General features: G+C 42.6%; 1 protein-coding gene across 13 annotated transcripts in view; it reads left to right on the top strand.

The window, feature by feature from the left end:
* The window catches only part of SCAI (suppressor of cancer cell invasion), a 1,319,466-nt gene that overhangs the window by 1,280,612 nt on the left and 16,859 nt on the right, over positions 1–21,995 (top strand). For 6 of the 13 annotated variants that reach the window (XM_089658462.1, XM_089658465.1, XM_089658458.1 and 3 more), the window contains one exon: positions 1,924–3,041. The exons of 1 other annotated variant lie outside the window; for it this stretch is intronic. In XM_089658462.1, the coding sequence (XP_089514588.1) occupies positions 1,924–2,032 (109 nt within the window). In that variant the 3' untranslated portion in view covers positions 2,033–3,041. Of the gene's footprint in view, positions 1–1,923; positions 3,042–12,792; positions 18,812–21,995 lie in introns of those variants that run through there. 6 more of the 13 variants (XR_016307570.1, XR_016307573.1, XR_016307572.1 and 3 more) reach the window with 4 other exon arrangements.

The raw sequence follows: 21,995 nt of genomic DNA, 5'->3' as shown, positions 1-21,995 counted from the left end.
CGTATGCAGTTTGTCGCCATTGCACGGGGTATGCGCAGTTTTAAAGCATGTCATGTTTGGTATCCATTTACTCAGCATGCCATCATCTTTTATATTTTACCAAACAATTGGCCAATATATTGTGTTTTTGTGCATTAAAAGTAAAAAAAAGTGTATTTTTAAAAAACAAATTGTGTTTGAAAAATCGCTGCGTGAGTACTATGTGACATAAAAAATTGCAGCACCCACCATTTTATTCACTAGGGCAGGGGTTAAAATTTAGAGTCCAGACCTACTAGCCGGTCACAAAAGTTACTCTCCACCAGTTGCCCCGGCCCGCCCCAAACCCCACCCCCGGCCCGCCCCCAACCACGCCCCCTTAAAGCTTATGAAATTACATTTTTCTTTAGAATAAATAGTCCAAAATATAAAACTGTACACAATAATGTATATCCCAGTTCCCCTGGGATATACATTACTGTATTACTATATACATGTCATATTACTATAATGGAGTACAGGGGAGCTGGGATATACATTACTGAGTAATGTATATCCCAGCTCCCCTGTACTCCATTATAGTGCTATGACCTTTATACAGTATGTATATCCCAGCTCCCCTGTACTCCATTATAGTGATATGACATGTATACAGTAATGTATATCCCAGCTCCCCTGTACTCCATTATAGTGATATGACATGTATACAGTAATCATTACTGTATACATGCCATCACTATAATGGAGTACAGGGGAGCTGGGATATACATTACTGTATACATGTCATATCACTATAATGGAGTACAGGGGAGGTGGGATATACATTACTGAGTAATGTATATCCCAGCTCCCCTGTACTTCATTATAGTGATAGGACATGTTGTATACAGTACTTACTGCCCCCCCCCCCGAGTCCCTGCGGCGGTGGAGAGGGTGTCTCCTCTCAGTGGAGGAGAGCAGACCTCTCCTGCAACTGTCCCCTCGGCGGCGGTGCCGCAGAAGCCGGAAACCGGAAGTTGGCTTCACAATGAGGCTTGGCGCGCGCTCCATGCTTCATCTGTGCTCACCGCTCGCCACAGAGGAATTTCTCCTCGCATTTGGCAAGCGGGCGAGCGGTTTTTCAAGCCCTGCACTACGGTGTTTGCTTTAAAAAAATATATATAATGTTTGGGGTTTAAATTAATTTCCTAGCAAAAAAGACTGATTTTTTTTCATGTGATCAAAAAGTGTCAGAAAACGCTTGGTCTTTAGGTGGTTAGAAGAGTGAATGATGTGTGGCATAAACGTCTAATGCTGGGCACAAAATGCCCCCACCCGCCAAAACGACTCCTTTTTGGAAAGTAGACACCCCAAACTAGTTGCTGAGAGGCATGTTGAATCAATAGAAGAATTTATTTTTTTACCACAACTTTTTGGATAATGACAAACATTTTTTTTTTTTACACAAAATTGTCACTTAAATGATTCATTGCTCACACATGCCATGTGGAATTACTCCCCAAAATACATTCTGCTACGTCTCCCGAGTATGGGAGTACCACATGTGAGAGACGTTTTGGCAGTCTAGACAAGTACAGGACCCCAAAATCCAATACGCACCTTCAGGCTTTTAAAGAGCTTTATTTCCTCATTACACTTCCTGACTACATATCACAGTTTCGGAGGCTCTGAAATGCCAGGATAGCACCAAACCCCCCCTTTTGGAAAATAGACACCCCAAGGAATTTGATAAGAAGCATGGTGAGTATTTTACAGATCTCCTTTGTTGCTACAAGTTTTTGGAAAATGAAGAAAAAAACAAAAACCTGTTTTTTCTTTTCTTTTTTTATATATTATAATATATATAATATATTATTATAATATATATATTATATATATTTACCTATTGTAATATGACATAATAAGAAATAGACAAAGTAATTTACAAGTGCTGTTGTCTTCCAGGAAACTAGGAACTACCCAGAAACCTACCCTCCTTTGCCTCGAGATGAACTGGTGGAGAACCTTCACCTGCAAAAACAAATTTTGGAGTTGGCTTCTATATTGGATGTAAGGAACCTATTTCTTGAATCGACCATGGACGAATACTAAACAGAACACCAATATTACTTGAACATTTGTGGCTTTGATGCCATACATTTTGGAAGGTGCGTTTTTGTAAGGCAAAACTTTCAAAGTATGTGACCTTTTACACTGTAAATAACAAGGCTAAGTTCTAGAGAAAAAGAAAGGTGTGGAGGAGCGCTTTCTCTGTCTTTTTCCCTCTTGTAGTAGTAGTGATTGTATTGATGCTTGCAGGTCGATGCTTCTAGCTTTTTTGTGTGCATGTTTTTGGTGTTCTGTTCTGCAATAAAAATGTGTCCTCTCCCCCTGCATCATTGAGAATCCATTTGTTCTCAGTACGAGTGTCAAAACACCTGTTCTGGAAATTACATTTTCACCCTTATTGCAATCCAGAAGCAGTAAAAGCAGGCCAATTTTACATATTCTGTTGTTGAACTGTTGATATCTGTTTATGATGATAATTTGAAATCCATATGAAACAGGACAGGTATGGTATAAAATAGTACCTGTTCCTAAATGGTTTAGAAACCAAGCTGACACCACAGTTGTTTCATCATTAATGCATGTCTACAAGCATTTTTACATCCTTTTTCCTTTTGTCTAATGGGACACTGCAGGCTGTTACTAGGTAGAAAGGTTCCTTTTTCACCTTATCCATTTGATTTCTGTTATATAGAGCTTGAAGCTTGATTACAGCATGTGTAATGTGACTATTGGTGAAATCAAAGGTCACTCATAATTACTTAAAGTTGATCCCCCCCCTTTTCTTAGACTCTTCTCTCTTTTATGTAGGCATAGCATAGCAACTCAACTGGACTCTTTTGCAGATCTCCTTTTTCAGGCAAAAGAAGGAGTTACTGTAATTGCTGCTTTCAATGGCCAAATGATTCAAGAGTTCTTTGTTTACCCAAATACACAGGAAGGATTAATCTATACTGAAGCAAATGTTTTGATGCAGTGAAAAGAGATTGAATGAAATAAATTAGTGATATATTAAATGTGGTGTCAATATTTTATTAAAGAAATTCTATGGCTATGGCATACACTTTCATTTTATAGCATCAGTAGACATTCTACTCACTTCTTAGCACATGAGCCCTGCAGCTTAACTGATTTGGCTCTTTTTGGACTGCCCCCTCTCTCTGCTATATACTCAGCTCATCAGTCTGCTACTTCTCAACTACTGCTCAGTCTACTGCTTGGTGGCAGGGACATGACATACTTGCCATCCCTGTAAAGGATTGTAAAGAAACGTCAGGTCTTCTGACCTTAGGAATGAACTGACAGAAGTAAAATAGTTTGGTGTGTTAAAGTGTTTCTTATGTCTACTATCAGCTGTTAGCCTGCGGTTCAGCTTTTAAAGTAATCTCTGCCTGAAATTGTTATTCCAATTTCATTTCTGTGGCTCAGGATTTTATGGTTATCAGCAATTAGGAGGCATAGCAGCAACTGGTCTTACAAACCGGAAACCAAAGAGAATTAAAGTGTTGATTTGAAAATGAATAGGCTATTTCAGAGCAACTTATATATAAAAAAATCGAGCGCAATGTATAAAATATGGTAGCTGCTGGCAACAAAAAGGCACCTCGAGAACCTCCACAGTAAGCAATAAAAGATAAAAGTGCAGCGCTACACAAATAGTAACTTTACATAAATAGATGATAAAACACATATAATGACTTGTTGTCAGTGGATTAATAACAGAATGCCGGCGGGAGTTCATCAAAAGTGCTGAGGTAAAATGTGCATACAGTCTCCGATATGCCAAAAAATATAAAGTGACTTTCGTGGTGATAAGAATAGTCAAATAATGCACTAACCAGATAGCGCATAAATAGCGCATGGGGCATTTAAGACCTGCTCCTGGTACTCAGCCACTGTATCACTGGAACAAAGGGGTGTCATCTACAGGGCCACCACTAGATGTCATCCGTCCGTGCAGGAGATGTATCCAGCCACTGTATTAATGGAACAAGGGGGTGTCATCTGTAGGGCCGCCACTAGATGTCATCCGTCCGTGAAGGAGATGTATCCTGGATCCAGGGATGTCACTTGCAGATGTGATTTTGCTATACACAGCTCCCAGCCACAGGACCTTCAGAGATACAGGCTCCCCAGAAATAAAGAGCCCGTGGAAGAAAGGCCTTCAATAGTGTGATAACGTTTATTAAAGTTGCTAAGCAATCAGAAGTAAACTTACAATATAGGTTCAGCTGCTCATAAACGGCCAGACCAGAGGTACATGTACAAGAGATATAATCAAAGATTGGCACTTCCCTAACGCATATCGTGTTCATACACATCAGAGGGACTGTGCCAATGGTAGGTGTAGTGTTTAAATAATCGGAAATGGCGCCAATGCGCACCGCAATGCGGCAGCTCCATTGCTGCGGTTCGCGCATGCGCATTGCCGATCGCAACGGCCATCAAACGTGCGCGCATGCGCATTAATGCCGACGGCGGCCATTTTCTAGAAGCCCAAAAAACATTGTTCCATATAGTCTTATTATATGGACATACAAGATGTAAACTTGGCAGTAATTCTATTGGAAACAAGACCCTACAATCTGGGAACCAATATAGGGCAAAGTATCGCTATAATTACACATGGAACATAATTAATGCCCCATTGTAATCTGATACAGTGCGGCTTATATATAAAGAAAGTATATGTAAATGTGGGTAGCATAAATGTACCAAGTTGATCATAGCCATCTAATGGGCAATGGAAGGAAAAAACAACAATGGGAACCCACGAGTAAATAAATATATGTATATGAATAGCAATAAAAATAGCTTATTCAATCATAAAAAATTGCTCATTTCATTGTTAAAAGAAAAGTTCCATATGTCGATTTAACCCACTTCTCATTTGGTGAGATTAGGTACATCGAATCAATATAGCAATATAAATACAAATGACTCGTATCTAATGGGAATTCAGATAAAAGCAAAATGATGCATAAAATACGTTAAAACACATAAAATAAAACCAATATTGTTAAAAAACAATAACATTAAAATCCATCATAAACATGACATAAAGCTGATATGTTTAAAATCTAAAACCAGTGTACTTCAGATCATGAATGGTCTATCAGCTAGTATCAATAAAACAATTGATGTCTAATTCTACGTTTAGTCCCTGAGGAGATTGGGACTGGAGGAGATATATCCATTTAGTCTCGAGCATAGATACTGCTCGTTTTTTGTGGGTACCTCTTCAATTACTTTTGATGATATCAATAACCACAAATCGCAGGGAATAAGGATTCTTATTGTGTCGCTGGCGATAGTGCATAGACAAGGAGTGTTCTTTATAACCTTTCTTAATGTTGACTAGATGTTCCCTCAGTCTGTCTCGCAGTCTCCTAGAACTACCTACATATTGTTTACCACAACTACATTCCAAAAGGTAGACAACATAGGAGCTGTAGCATGTAATAGTAGACTGAATGTCAAAAGATCTGCCAGTTGAATTAGAACGAAAACTTTTAATCGGGTTCTTGTGATTACCATTGCAAGTGGATATCATGCATCTATTGCACGGGAAGAACCCTTTTCTGTTTAGAAAATCAAATGTGAGTTGTTTGGGAGGATTGACAATGTTGGGGGCTAGTCTATTCCTCAGTGAAGGTGCCTTTCTATAAATGATTTCTGGATGTTCTGGTAAGGCTTTACACATTACTGGGTCACTCTTGAGGATGTTCCAGTTCTTCTTAATAATTTTGAACTTCTTTATTACTTTGAATCATAACAGCCTGAACATCAAGCTCACTTTTGAATATAGCTACAGTAATATCAATTTCCTGGACCTCACTCTCATTAACGATGGGACTAAGATTACCACCAAAACCTTTTTTAAAAGTACGGACAGAAATGGGTACATCCCAAAAGACAGTATTTATATTGCTATATTGATTTGATGTACCTAATCTCACCAAATGAGAAGTGGGTTAAATCGACATATGGAAATTTTCTTTTGACAAGGAAATGAGCAATTTTTTATGATTGAATAAGCTATTTTTATTGCTATTCATATACATATATTTATTTACTCGTGGGTTCCCATTGTTGTTTTTTCCTTCCATTGCCCATTAGATGGCTATGATCAACTTGGTACATTTATGCTACCCACATTTACATATACTTTCTTTATATATAAGCCGCACTGTATCAGATTACAATGGGGCATTAATTATGTTCCATGTGTAATTATAGCGATACTTTGCCCTATATTGGTTCCCAGATTGTAGGGTCTTGTTTCCAATAGAATAACTGCCAAGTTTACATCTTGTATGTCCATATAATAAGACTATATGGAACAATGTTTTTTGGGCTTCTAGAAAATGGCTGCCGTCGGCATTAATGCGCATGCGCGCACGTTTGATGGCCGTCGCGATCGGCAATGCGCATGCGCGAACCGCAGCAATGGAGCTGCCGCATTGCGGTGCGCATTGGCGCCATTTCCAATTATTTAAACACTACACCTACCATTGGCACAGTCCCTCTGATGTGTATGAACACATGCCAATCTTTGATTATATCTCTTGTACATGTACCTCTGGTCTGGCCGTTTATGAGCAGCTGAACCTATATTGTAAGTTTACTTCTGATTGCTTAGCAACTTTAGCACTCTTAACTCCAAAACGCATTGACTCCTGCTGCCTTCCTCCTGGGTAAATGCACCTTTCTCCTACCTCCACTCTTAGCTCCAAAACGCATTGACTCCTGCTATATTCAGAACAAATGGTGTATTTATATTTGTGTATGTTGACCAGTGCTCACCTCTAGCTGCACCCGTTTTACGATTGTTGTCTGTTTCCTGAGAATCATCCCCCACTATTCATGTGATCCTTATCAGCTTCTAATTGGGGTGGAGTTGAATGCTCATTTGAGCATCTCCCTATAAATTTAGATCAGCTCATGGGGGAGATCTCTGATGGGGGGCACAGTCTCTGATGGGGGTGCTGCTTCAGATTGAGTGCGGCTTAGAAGGAGTGCATAGAAGAAGCAGTTAAACACAGCAGTTGAACTAAAGCAGGAGAACTTCAGCAGCAGGAAGACACAACAGCAAGAAGCTCTACTGCATGCTGGAAGACTGCAAGCAAACACCCTGGGAAACCTCTTACATGCCTGAGACCCACTCTGGGTACCTTTATATAATACGCCCCTCTTCTCTTTATCATATTACTATCCTCTGTTCCCAAATCACATTTCTTTACCCCTCTGCTCCACCCCACAACCTGTACATCTCCCCCTCACTGCTATCATCTCCCTACTATTGCTCTCTTCACCTCCCCAAAATGCCTCTTCCACTCCTCCTTCTCATTTTCCTCTCCTCCATTCCCAAAATCCATTCACTATATCCCTCTGCCCCTCCCAAACAATTGTATAATGTGTCCTCACTGCTTCCTTCGCCCCTCTATGGCACCCACCACCTCCTCCTATTACTCCACTCTCCCACTGACCCCAACACCTCCACTAGTAGTTTCTCACGCTCCTGCACATCCCGCTCCCATGCTACCTTTCTCACCCTTCTCCTCCTCCTAGCCGCGGGGGACATCTCCCCGAATCCTGGCCCTCCACCTCCCTCACCCGCTCAACACCCTCCCACCTCCACGTCCTACTGCAACCCCCACAACTTAGTATCTGTCCCCCTGCTCCCTAAAATCTCCCCCCCGTTTTCATGTGCACTCCTGAACGCCCGATCGGTGTGCAACAAGCTTACCGCCATCCACGACCTCTTTGTTTCCCGCTCCCTCAACCTCCTAGCGATCACGGAAACCTGGATCCAGCCCACTAACTCTACCTCCCCTGCTGCACTCTCCTACGGAGGTCTCACCTGGACCCACTCACCCAGGCCTAACGGTCGTAAAGGTGGTGGGGTTGGTCTGCTCCTGTCACCGCAGAGCACCTTCCGAGTCCTCCCAAACCCCCCCTCCCTATCCTTCTCCTCCTTCGAGGCCCACTGCGTCCGACTATTCTCCCCAACCCCCCTGAAGATTGCTGTGATATACCGGCCTCCTGGATCCATACCCCGCTTCCTGGATGACTTCTCCTCCTGGCTACCCTTCTTCCTCTCCTCTGAGCTGCCCACCATCATCCTTGGGGATTTCAACATCCCTGTCAACCTCGACAACCCAGACACAGCCCGTCTCCTCCACCTAACCTCCTCCTTTGCACTTGCACAGTGCATACAATCCACCACCCACTCCGACGGAAATATCCTGGACCTTGTCTTCTCCAACCGCTGCGCTCCCCACAACCTCACTAACACCCCCTTCCCTCTCTCCGACCACAACCTGATCACCTTCTCTATCTCCTCGTCCTCCAACGCCTACCCCTCCAAATGTCACACTACTACCAGCCGTAACCTCCGCAACCTTAACCCTGCCTCCCTCCACTCTGCAGCTGATCAACTCCACGACCGCATCCTCCCCCTGTCCTGCCCTGACTTGGCTTTGACCGCCTACAACAATGCGCTCTCAACAGCCCTTGACTCACTAGCGCCTTTAACCACATGCAACATCAGACCCCGACCGCTCCAGCCCTGGCAGACTGATCACACCAAAACCCTCAAACGACAAAGTCGTGCCCTGGAGCGACTATGGCGCAAAACCAAATCCCAACAAGCCTTCACCCGCTACAAATCTGCCTTCCGCACCTACACCTCCTCCCTCCATGCTGCCAAACAGGCCTACTTCTTGACCCTCTTCAAGGCCCTCTCCTCCAATCCTCGCCGACTCTGCCTTCAACTCTCTACTCTCTCCACCCCCACCTCCACCCAGCACCTCACTCACTGCCCTTGAGATTGCCAATCACTTCAAAAACAAGATTGACACAATTCGCAAGGACATTGCCGCAACTCACACGCCCTCTCAAACCGTCCCCTCTCACACAGCTACCCCCTTATCCCCCCTCCCCCTCGACATAACCCGCAGGGACTTTGTCGCTGCTCAAACTCTCTCCAACCCCCTTCACCCTCACTCAGCTACCTCCTCATCACCCCTCTCCCACGGCCCCACCACTGCTCTGACCTCCTCTTCCACCCCACCACTTTTGCGGCAATTCCTCATACTGAAGCTCCCCCCACACTCCGCACCTTTGACCTTACTACCATCGAGGAAGTCTCCAAGATCCTCTCTGATGCCCACCTCACCACCTGCCCCCTCGACCCTATCCCCTCACAACTCCTACGACCTTCCTCCTCCTCCATCCTACGCTCCCTCACCCACATCTTCAATCTCTCCCTCTCCTCAGGCACTTCCCCTCCCCTCTGAAACATGCACACATCACCCCCATACTTAAAAAGCCCTCCCTGGACCCCAATGACCCGAACAACCTCAGACCCATCTCCCTGCTCCCATTTACATCTAAACTCCTCGAGCGCCTAGTCTACACCCGCCTATGCTCTCACCTCAACGACAACAACCTCATCGATCCCCTACAGTCCGGCTTCCGTCCCCTACACTCCACCGAAACTGCCTTACTCAAACTCTCCAACGACCTGCTAACCGCCAAAGCTAATGGCCACTATTCAGTGCTCCTACTCCTTGACCTCTCTGCGGCCTTCGACACAGTCGACCAACCCCTCCTCCTCAAAAAACTACACTCCCTCGGCCTCAGAGATTCTGCTCTCTCCTGGCTCTCATCCTACCTGTCACAACGCTCCTTCAGCGTTACCTATAATGCTACCACCTCCCCCTCACTCCCCCTCTCTGTTGGGGTCCCTCAAGGCTCTGTCCTTGGGCCCCTTCTCTTCTCCATCTTTACCTCCTCCCTTGGCCAACTCATACACTCTCACGGCTTCAACTACCACCTCTATGCCGACGACACACAAATCTATCTCTCAACCCCCCACCTCACCCCCTTGGTCTCAGCCCGAATCACACACCTACTGAGCGACATATCAGACTGGACGTCGCTCCACTTCCTTAAATTGAACCTCTCCAAAACCGAGTTTCTTGTCTTCCCCCCAGCCCGGACACCACCCCCCATTGATTTCTCCGTCACATCCAACAACGCTACCATCAAACCTGCCCTGCAGGCCAGAGTACTGGGTGTCATTCTGGACTCCAACCTATCCTTCCAGCCCCAAGTCCAATCTTTAACAAACTCGTGCAGACTCCACCTCCGCAACATCGCCAAAATCCACACGTTCCTAACCCCAGAAACCACTAAACAGCTCATCCACTCTCTCATCATATCACGACTCGACTACTGCAACTCCCTCCTCACTGGCCTGCCTCGCCGCTGGCTATCCCCGCTTCAGTCGATCCTGAATACGGCTGCCAGACTCATTCACCTTTCCAACCGCTCTGTCTCCGCCACCCCCCTCTGCCAATCCCTTCACTGGCTTCCGATTGCGCAACGGATCAAATTCAAAATCCTAACGCTGACGTAAAAAGCTGTCCACCATACTGCCCCGAACTACATCACTGACCTAATATCCAAGTACCGCCCAGCACGCACACTCCGCTCCTCACAAGACCTCCTTCTCTCTAGTTCCCTGGTCTCCTCCTCCCATGCCCGCCTCCAGGACTTCTCCAGGGTGTCACCCATCCTCTGGAACTCATACACTCTCACGGCTTCAACTACCACCTCTATGCCGACGACACACAAATCTATCTCTCAACCCCCCACCTCACCCCCTTGGTCTCAGCCCGAATCACACACCTACTGAGCGACATATCAGACTGGACGTCGCTCCACTTCCTTAAATTGAACCTCTCCAAAACCGAGTTTCTTGTCTTCCCCCCAGCCCGGACACCACCCCCCATTGATTTCTCCGTCACATCCAACAACGCTACCATCAAACCTGCCCTGCAGGCCAGAGTACTGGGTGTCATTCTGGACTCCAACCTATCCTTCCAGCCCCAAGTCCAATCTTTAACAAACTCGTGCAGACTCCACCTCCGCAACATCGCCAAAATCCGCACGTTCCTAACCCCAGAAACCACTAAACAGCTCATCCACTCTCTCATCATATCATGACTCGACTACTGCAACTCCCTCCTCACTGGCCTGCCTCGCCGCTGGCTATCCCCGCTTCAGTCGATCCTGAATACGGCTGCCAGACTCATTCACCTTTCCAACCGCTCTGTCTCCGCCACCCCCCTCTGCCAATCCCTTCACTGGCTTCCGATTGCGCAACGGATCAAATTCAAAATCCTAACGCTGACGTAAAAAGCTGTCCACCATACTGCCCCGAACTACATCACTGACCTAATATCCAAGTACCGCCCAGCACGCACACTCCGCTCCTCACAAGACCTCCTTCTCTCTAGTTCCCTGGTCTCCTCCTCCCATGCCCGCCTCCAGGACTTCTCCAGGGTGTCACCCATCCTCTGGAACTCCCTGCCCCAACCCATCAGATTATCACCTACTCTCCTCTCCTTTAGGCGCACCCTGAAAACCCATCTCTTCAGGGAAGCCTACCCCACCCCCTGCTAACTTGCCGACCTCCTCCACTCTTCCTACCACTCCATCCCCCACAGCTATCTCCTCCTGTGCCACCATCCCCTCCCTCCTAGATTGTAAGCTCGAAAGAGCAGGGCCCACGAACCCCTCGTGTATCACATTGTATTGGTATTGTTCTGTCACATGTTCTGTCCCCCTTTGTAATGTACAGCGCTGAGCGAACTATTGGCGCTTTATAAATACTGTATAATAATAATAATAAACGTTATCACACTATTGGAGGCCTTTCTTCCACGGGCTCTTTATTTCTGGGGAGCCTGTATCTCTGAAGGTCCTGTGGCTGGGAGCTGTGTATAGCAAAATCACATCTGCAAGTGACATCCCTGGATCCAGGATACATCTCCTCCACGGACGGATGACATCTAGTGGCGGCCCTACAGATGACACCCCCTTGTTCCATTAATACAGTGGCTGGATACATCTCCTGCATGGACGGATGACATCTAGTGGTGGCCCTGTAGATGACACCCCCTTGTTCCAGTGATACAGTGGCTGAGTACCAGGAGCAGGTCTTAAATGCCCCATGCGCTATTTATGCGCTATCTGGTTAGTGCATTATTTGACTATTCTTATCACCACGAAAGTCACTTTATATTTTTTGGCATATCGGAGACTGTATGCACACTTTACCTCAGCACTTTTGATGAACTCCCGCCGGTTATTAATCCACTGACATCAAGTCATTATATGTGCTTTATCATCTATTTATGTAAAGTTACTATTTGTGTAGCGCTGCATTTTTATCTTTTATTATTTCAGAGCAACTACTGAGTGAACCATCACTGAGTGATGTCATATTCAGTGACGGTAGGAAATCAGCATCAAGGACATGTAAAGACATTTTTGTCTAGAGTCCTGCTATACACCCAAACAAGCTTATTACTTTGTGATAGCTTTGACTGGGTTACCATTTGCTTAGTGTAAAACCAAATAATGCATGCTACGTAGGGAGACCCCTAAATAAATAATTTGTGTGCAGTAGTATGAAGTAGTATACTTCATACTTCTAAACCACAGGATTTAGAACATAATATAAATATTATATTATAAAGGCTCATAAAACCTATTTGAAATGTTTGCACTGAAAAAAAAGACTGTTCTTCCACTGTTACCAGCACGCTGTTCCAAGCCAATTTCTCCAGTGTATATTATAAGTTAAGTGCTTTACAGGTTAGTAAGAACCTAACTTAGATGATATGGAAATAATAGAACTGTTTCATGTGGGCTTGTTTGTAATTTAAAGCAAAACTATATTCTCCACTCCAGCGATTCGGCAACCCGCTGCTCCCCATGCCGCCGCTAACATCTTCAAGTCTCAATCACCGGCCACTGTCATTAGCTGGCAGGGATGATGTCCCCCCTCACATGTGTGGCTATACGGTGGACAGGCAGGTAAGTAACAGTAGAGACAAAGAATGATAGCAACTCCTCCTACATATATGGAAAATATGTGAAAAGCCTGTCTCACCTTGGAAGAGCCAGGGTTCATTTCCCAATTTCTTGAAGAAACAGAAAATGGAGTATTAAGATACTTGAACATTAAAGATTTTTAAATTTATCATTAGCACCCCGTACATTCCACAAGATTACTCCATAGATTATTATTATAGATGAAAAAAGGAAGAATGAATCTGCTACCAGTAGCCACCAGTACCCGGAAGGGTACCATCTTGAGAGAGCCCCGCAGGGAACATGTACCTCCAAGAATTAAATATAATTAAATTAAATTATAATTAAATTAAATATAAAAATCCTGTGTAAGAGAGCAAAAGACTACCTTCTATTTAAAGAGTGGTTTACTATAAGAACATTTTTGTATACATCTGTATTCAAATTTTAAAAGCTTTTTTTTTTTAACAAACTTAATTCTTCCTGTCACCAAAGACCTTCACATATTTGCACTGTTGCACTGAAGAGCTGGCTTTAACATTTGAGTGATGATCCTCATTAGGGGAGAAACAAATAAGTAAAGCACTGTGATGGTACTGTAATTTGTTGCTGCTCACAGACATTAAAAACAATTCCAGCCAGTATTAAAAAAAAATCCACTGCTCAAAAAAAAAATCAAGGAACACTTTCAAAACACATCAGATCTCAATGGGGAAAAATATGCTGGATATCTATACTGATATGGACTGGTTAATATGTTAGGAATGTAAAGATCCCATTGTTTCATGGAAAGACACCCAATCAAAGTGAAAAAAAATTATGCAGCAGGCTAGTCCATTTTGCTGAAATTTTATTGCAGAAACTCAAAATGGTACTCAGTAAGTTTGTATGGCCCCCGCATTCTTTTATGCATTCCTGACAGCTTCGGTGATGGACAGTGTCCTGGTGTCTAGAAATATCCTCCCAGATCTGGACCAGGGCATCACTGAGCTGCTGGACAGGCTGAGGTGCAACCTGGCGGAATCGGATGGACTGAAATATGATATCCCAGAGGTGTCAGGCAAGCGTGGGGGCCATTCAATGGTATCAATTTATTCATCCTCCAGGAACTACCTTCATACTCTTGCTACATGAGGCCGGGCATTGGGCACCAGGAGGAACCCAGGATCCACTACACCAGTGTAGTGTCTGACAATGGGTCCAAGGATTTCATCCCGATATTTAATGGTTGTCAGGGTGCCAGTGTCTAGCCAGACCATCACTGACCCACCACCAAAACGGTCATGCTTAATGATGTTGCATAACGTTCTCCACGGCTTCTTCAGACCCTTTCACGTCTGTCACATATGCTCAGGGTGAACCTGCTCTCATCTGTGAAAAACACAGGCCAGTGGCAAATGCAAATCAAGCTCTGTAGTGCCGGGCAGTGAGCACAGGGCTTACTAGAGGAAGTCGGAGAAATTCACACCAGTGACCTGCTCTGGAGGTCATTTTGTAGGGCTCTGGCATTGTTCATCCTGTTCCTCCTTGCGCAAAGGAGCAGATCCCGATGCTGCAGAGTTAAGGACCATCTATGGCCCTGTCCAGCTCTCCTAAAGTAACTGCCTGTCTCCTCTATGCTCTTGAGACTGCAAGGAGACACAAGCAAACCTTCTGGCAATGGCACTTCTCAACTATATGGCATCCTGGAGGAGTTGGACTGCCTGATCCTAGCCAAATGCAAAACTAGGGAAAAACAGAAAAGATCAGTATGTCAGTATCCAATCTGCTAAGTGGTAGAAAATGTGGAATGTTTAGATGTCAAGATATTGAAATGCGGTGGGAGGAAAATAGGAGGGAGAGGAGAGAAAAGGGGTGGAGGTTGGTGAGGTTGTGCCACTTGTTTTGAGGTTGCGGCCAAGAGCTCCGAATTAAGTATGGTTTTGAAGCAGGTGGGCAGATTCCATCATGCTGGGAAAAATCACAGAAACATCAATAATTAATATTAATGTATTCACAGGTGAGTTTAGTTACAAATTACAGAAGTATCAACCTGAATCAACTTGGAATGCTATTTTTCTTTTTTTTTGTTTTGAGAAGGTGCCAATAATTTTGTGCAATCCATTTTAGGGTTTTGCATGTAATTTGGCTTTTTGTTTCTCAACATTTTTGTCATACCAATATTGAACAATATTGCATCAAAAGAACCATAATTTGTGTTGCAATTGTTTCTAATGCACTAACGCAAAAGTAAACAATCAGGGAGAAGCATCTCAGCAAGGCAGTGGTAATTTTCCCACTGGAACTTTTGCTCCTCTTAGCTACACTGTTCACAAAGAAAAATGTATCTTCCCACAGGAACAACACAGACATAGGGGCATTCTTTTTCTTTGCCACAGCTCTTGTGCAATGATTTTAAACTATTCCATTTGCTGCAAGTAGAAAGCATTGGTTCTAAAGCCACCCTTTATATCCAAGGTGTACAAAAGAAATAAATACCGTATATTTATGAATTTTGTTCAATAAACATTTGGTTATCTTGGTATAGGATAGTATAGGCTAGGCAAGACTAATACAACAAAATAAAATTTTAACCTGTTGATCGCATTTCTTTATTCAAAAATATTACAGAAACTTATACAGATTAAAATCATTGCTTCAATGAGTCTAGAACTCCACCAGCAGTGATAACTAGTAACTATGTTACTTAATAGTAACATAGCCAGAACATCTTTAGTTCTAGCTTGGTAAACACGCAAAATTAATAACAATAAACTTTCAATAAGCCCATTGTGTCAGTATTTTGATTAATTTGATATAGAAGAGTTATTTTAAATGAGCAATAATAGTAATATTATTTAAAGTCTTTGTAACCATTTTACAATAATGACATTTAATGCCTCTTGTACTCCAAGCATTACAGCTTCCATAAACATAAATTTCACACTTCCTTTTGAATAGGAAAAATTGTATTCCTTACCGTAATTTTCCTTTCCTGGATCCCCCCATGTCAGCTTACCACGATCAGACAATTTCTTTCCTAGCCCATATAAGTGTCTCTCTCTCTCCACTCAGCGTTCAACATATTACTCCTCGCGACTGAGACTGGGTGACCCAGCTGACATGGCCAGGAAAGGAAAATTACAATTTGTAAGGAATACAATTTTCCCTATTCCTGGACCTCCCCATGTCAGCCTGCCACAGGATACCAAGCAATGTTAACATGAACAAAGGGAGGGGAAAAAACAAGACACAAACAAACTGAATGTTGCATATAAACCTCCATGACTGACAGCCACTGCAATGACTGTGTGTTTACCTTTAAGCGTCGTGACGTCAGAGCCCCTCCTGTCAGAGCTCTGACATCACGATACTTAAAGGCAACCACACAGCAAGTATATGGGTGTGTGGCAAACATATTAAGGAATATTAAAAATTGTACAAAAAGCAGTTTTTATCTGTATACTATGTGAGTGCACTACATTTATTTAATATTTTTTTTTAAAAGAGGATAAGGCACTATCACATAGAGGAAAAGATTTGAAAGGAGTCAAGAGACCCCCTAGTGGGAAGAGGGATAACTCCATCCAACCATTCGCCTCCAGGAGAAAGAACTCTAGGAAACGGTGAGACCCCCTGCTTAGAAAAAGGAAAAACTCCATTCATTCATCTATCTATCCATCTGGGATACAGGGATTTATCCATTTGTCCACTTCTGAGCCCAATTAAAGGGACACAAGCTTGTATGACCTCACGGTTCCCGGCATGGGAACGGTTGCTGAAGAGGTGAAAAAAGGGTTAAAAAAATCCCAAATCCCTGAAAAGTTGGTGCCCCTAGCTTTTTCTGTTTGTGAGATATTTTCACCGAAACCGGTGTTTTTCTCCATAGACTTCAATGTTAACCGGAGAACCGAAAACTTTGGAGGCTCAGTTCTCCGGAACCATGGGTGCTAGAGACCCCAACTTTGGACCGTCTGTAGCCGGGGACCTACCGTACGGTTTGGTCATATACGTCAGGTGAGAGCACAACTGGTGAAGGAGCACAATATATATGAATTGGTGGACTATATTTGTTTGGTAATACAAACATCATAGTATCACAGATTTTTCGAAGATATGCATGCAGCACTAGCGTGATTGCAATATCATGCCATGGAAATTTATTAGGACTCAGTCACTTGATATTAGTTGTTTGCAATATATTTTATTAATTCATCTAATATATATATATTTATATATACATACACATATGTATATTCAAATACACGGATAGTGGAGCGCGACACCACGGGTTTTTGATCTGTCTCAGTACATATCTAAGAATCTTGGAGGTCCTAGCAGTACGGCTGTCTAGCTAAAACGACAGACGTGTCTCACTCTCCTTGCCGTCAGGAAATATGTCCTCACAGCCAAATGGAATAGGGAACACGTTATGAGGTAAAATGATGCCAGTTAGGCATTCAAGCCAAGTGACAAATTTCCACTAGTGATCTATTCTTCATTGCTGCCTTCAGGAAATGAATGACCAAAGAATTGGGTTAAAGGCCCATCTTGCCATGGCCAAAAGGACTGAAACTTGCAACTTATAAGGCAGGCAGTCTGTTAAATCTAACCTAATCAAGAACATTAGATACTGAGGAATTAAGAATTCCTATTTTTGCCAGAAGAGAGACCCAAAAAGGCTTTCCATACCTGATGGACTTTTTCCTAGTTTCAAACAAGGTTTCGACAGCTGCAGAGACTAACTCTCAACTTCCAAGCCATTAAAGTGTTACTAAACCCACAACAGTAAAATCAGAGGCAAAATTCCCTTCCGACCAAAGAAAGATTTAACAGGCTATTCTCAGGAGAGGCAAGCTTCTGTGCCCCATTGACAGGCCAAGTAAGCCACTGTGTCCAATTTTCTGAAAGCACCTTCACCACTTCTCTGCGTGATCCAAGGAAACCCACTGAACAGGGAGGTTTACAGCCCAAACGAAGGGTCTTCTTACCCAGGAGAGGCTAAACTTGGGAAGGCCATAGCAGAGGAAAGATGATTTTTTTTTTTCCCTTCAAGGTGTCCGGAGTGAGGACGAAAAAAGAACACTGAGTGAGGGGAGACAGCCATTCTAGGAAAGAGGTTTTCGTGGAGGGGTCAGAGAGCGCAGAGCTGACCTGTGGTAGGCTGACATGCGGAGGTCCAGGAAAAATGTAGAATAAAGATAGAATAACATTAATTTGCTCTCTGCAATATGACAAGTTTTGGCTACTGGATAATGAATCAAGTTTTTTTAAACCGCTGTAACAGTTTTGAGCAGAATCTTATTGAATATTTTAAAATTTTGTAATTTTAATCATATATTTGTTACCTCTGTATCCTCACACAGAATCAATTTGTGGTTTACTACTAACATGGCCACCAATATTGTGTTATTACCACCGGAGCACTGTGAATGCTTGTCAAGTTTTTTGGGTTTTTTTACAAATTCAACAGTCTTGCCGAAATCATCATTAACATTTGCTATTTGTTGTAAGAGTTGTATTTTATTTTTATAAGTTCTCAGAACGAAAGGACCTGTATTGCTGCAATTTGATTTATTAGTGTAGCTGTGATAACACAACTAGAAATTTTTTAACCCTAATAATAAAAACTAATAATTTGCATTGTGAAAGACTTTTGAGATGTTTTAAAGATTGTTTTCTTGGTTGTATTGCTATTGTCTATCTTTAATCTTATTTAGACTTTTCACCACATACAGAACAGCACAGAAAATCATAAAATGGTTATTTATAATCACAGTCAGGTGTTGGGTTTAGAATTCCCTGAATTAGAAAGCAGCAAGAGAACATAATTACTCATCAACTTGATTATAATTGCTTGTTTTCTCTGTGTCTAAAATGTATTTGTCTAAATAAACCTTTTTTTTTTTAGAGAAAATGTGTGGTTTTTTTTACATGAATGCAGTTTGTAATCAGAAATAAAGTTTGAGGTGCTCCAAAGTACAGCTATCATGTGATCAGTCTCAGTGTTCTTACACCATTAATGCTAAAGAATGTGAGGACAGTTCATAAACCCCAATTAACTTGTGTTTCCAAAAAAAAAAAAAAAAATTCAGTTCTACTGCCAACGCAGCGCTAAAGTGCTAACACTAGAAATTCTGGACATACTCTAGTATCCATACACACAGACACTAGTGTTTCCACACTAAAAAATCTAGACACAGTACACTGCAATACTTTCCTGCATGCTTTGCAATAAAAAAAATTTGATCTTTTTTCCTTAGTTCAAGACACATGCTCTGCTTTTCTGCTATGCTCTGCCAATGTAAATTTGCTACTGTGGACAGTCTGGGAAAAACGGACACAAAGGCCCTGATTTACTAAGACTTGAGTCTACCAGCAGACTCTGAACATTCAGGCAGACTCAGTTAAATCAATGAAGACCTGTCAGTCTTCTGAGCAGCGTCTAGCAATCTCATTGACGAACGTCTACTTTGCTATTAGTAAATGTGGAATCGAGTCTGGCACATTTTTAGGTGCAATACCAGATATGTTCACTAGATGGCGCACATTGGCGTTTTCTTGTTAGCATAAGAGAATACTTAGAATGTAACATAAATAGTATACCTATATTATAATTTTTTGTTTTTTTTGCTGTTTCTCCAAAATGATCAGACAACTGATGCATTTACTAATAAATGTCAACATTCTATATTCAAATGTTAAACATTTTCACGCTTATATCTCAAATAATTTGGAATGTCTAGTTCTAAGTTCCCAATATAATGATATAGCTTCCTTCTCTTTAATCTTGTAACTATTCTATGTTAAAGTCAAGTGCAGTGCTATAAATGCATGTGATCAATAATGAACGCATGTAAAAACCAAAAAGTGCAAATAATTGCAATAATGATGTAAAATGGTAAATGGTGCTAAAATAAGTTCATATAATCATTCCTGACTAATGGAATGTCCTTCGTGTGAGAGTACCAACTCAGAGAGTGCCTATGAATGGCACGTGTGGTTTCTCCGTGACGGACAGTAGTGCATGAACTCGTGAAAGATTAAACCACTCACCAGAACAAAAGTATTAATGCGCATGGGTTATACACATCACACATCTGGGGGTACAGCGGTATGCTGGCAGCTATGGGTTAGTCATCCAGCTCCAGCCATCTATCCATCCATCCATCAGGGTGGGTGCCCAAATGGTCCTGGGGAGGAATTAGCTCAGCCACAGGAGCCAGAAAGGTGCTTAATAGTGTAGTACACTGTCACAAGGGTGGATGACCTTTCACGAGTTCATGCACTACTGTTTGTGGTTATATTTATCTTGTGTAATACCATTTTAGTAGTCTATATAATTTTACCAGCGCTCGCTTTATCATTTTTAAACAATGTAACTATTCTACATTGTAGCTCAAACTGTGTCTCCCACAGTGGCTTAGTGGTTAGAGCTCAGAATTTACAGCACTTGGGTCATGGGTTCTAATCCCAGTCATGGCTGCATCCCAGTTTGCATGCTTTCCCTGTATGGATGTGTTTCTGCCAACACTTAAAAGACATGCTGTTAGGTTCATTGGGCCTTGTACATGGCTGAGTTTCTGCCCTTAGATTATAAGCTCCTTGACATTTATGAACGTTAAAAAAATGGAGATCAATTTTCTGGGTTGTATCAGTGCCAGGAATATTGACCAATCAATTATGATTTTGCCTAATGACTAGAAAGTGGATGAATGTTACCTGGGTCCTGTTCTTCTGCCAATTTGGAAATGTGCAAGTTTCATGCTGTGTATATTTCATTGTAACTTTTTTTCTCTTCTTTTAAATCTGTCTCCTTATACAACTTGACCCCCTCCCCCACCCCATCATCACCTGTCCCATATGCAAATCTATGGATCACCGCCCCACTCTTTTTAACTATCTATTTACTGATCAGGTGAATGTGTCTCATTTTCTATCAGCTACAGCTCAGATCTCACATTATTATACAATTGCTGATTGTATATCTCCACTACTCTGATTGAATTCACAATTCCTGGTCAGTCCCGTTCCCTTACCTCTAATAATCTTTAGGGCCAGTTCACACTACATGTGTTTCAGTTGCTTTTTCAGCATCACAAACGCACAGAAAGAAGGTTATATGGTTGTCAATGTGATAGTTTACATCAGCACTTGCATTTTCAGTGCATTGCAGGTGCTGTAAAACAATGTTAACCACGCTACATTGTTTCTGCACAGAACTGTACTGGAACATGTTGAAACGTCCTTGAATTTACTAAAACGCACACGTCCCTAATTAAATTGAATAAAAAGAAAGTAGAAAAAACTAACTGGAAGGGATACAAAAATGCAATGCAACATGTCCAAAACGCATCCAAAATGTACTGGAACACACTAAACATGCATGCCAAAAGGGCATGAAAAAAAACACATCAGGAACACATCCAGACTGTTTCTATATTGTGAACTGGCCCTTAGGACTTGTTCACACCATTTGTAGTGCAGAAACGCATGCAAGAACACACATTTTTCAGCACAGCAAAGAAATGCAACGCCCTCTGTAGATGTGCGCAGGTACCATGCTGAAAATGTAATTGCACCTACAAACGTCTATTAAAAACAGGCCCATTCACAGCCACAAAAACGCATGGCACCACGCTACTGTGCAACACACTTTGAAAAAAATATGCCTTCAGTATTTTGGCATGTTTCCACACGTTAGGCAGCCCATTGAATTTAATGGGCTGAGGAAAAAAAAAAACACAAAATGCCCCATTCAAACAGGGCCCCTGGCCTGTACAGCATGAATGAGGGGGTTATTCATGTGGCTAGAGCCACCTGTTATACTGTGGGGACACAGCAGCTGTATGAACACAGTTTTTAATCTGACAGGTGTGAAGGCATGGGGAAGTGGCCCTGAATGCTCACTGTCTGTGTTCAGGGCTGTACACCTGCACCCATATGCTTGTCAAATTATGACCTGCAGCATCTCCATTATGTAACATAGGTTGCCTGCAAACGGTGATAGCCACAAAAACAAACCACTGATTCCCACTCTACAGGCCACAGCACTCATGAGCCCCAAAACCTCAATTACACACAGCTTTATTTATGAACTC

The sequence above is a fragment of the Staurois parvus genome, unplaced genomic scaffold (assembly GCF_062004578.1).
Source record: "Staurois parvus isolate SC_StPar_1 unplaced genomic scaffold, SC_StPar_1.0 ptg001072l, whole genome shotgun sequence".
NCBI lineage: Eukaryota > Metazoa > Chordata > Amphibia > Anura > Ranidae > Staurois > Staurois parvus.
Note: the sequence above shows the minus strand (reverse complement) of the source record. Positions and strands in the feature narration are given on the sequence as shown.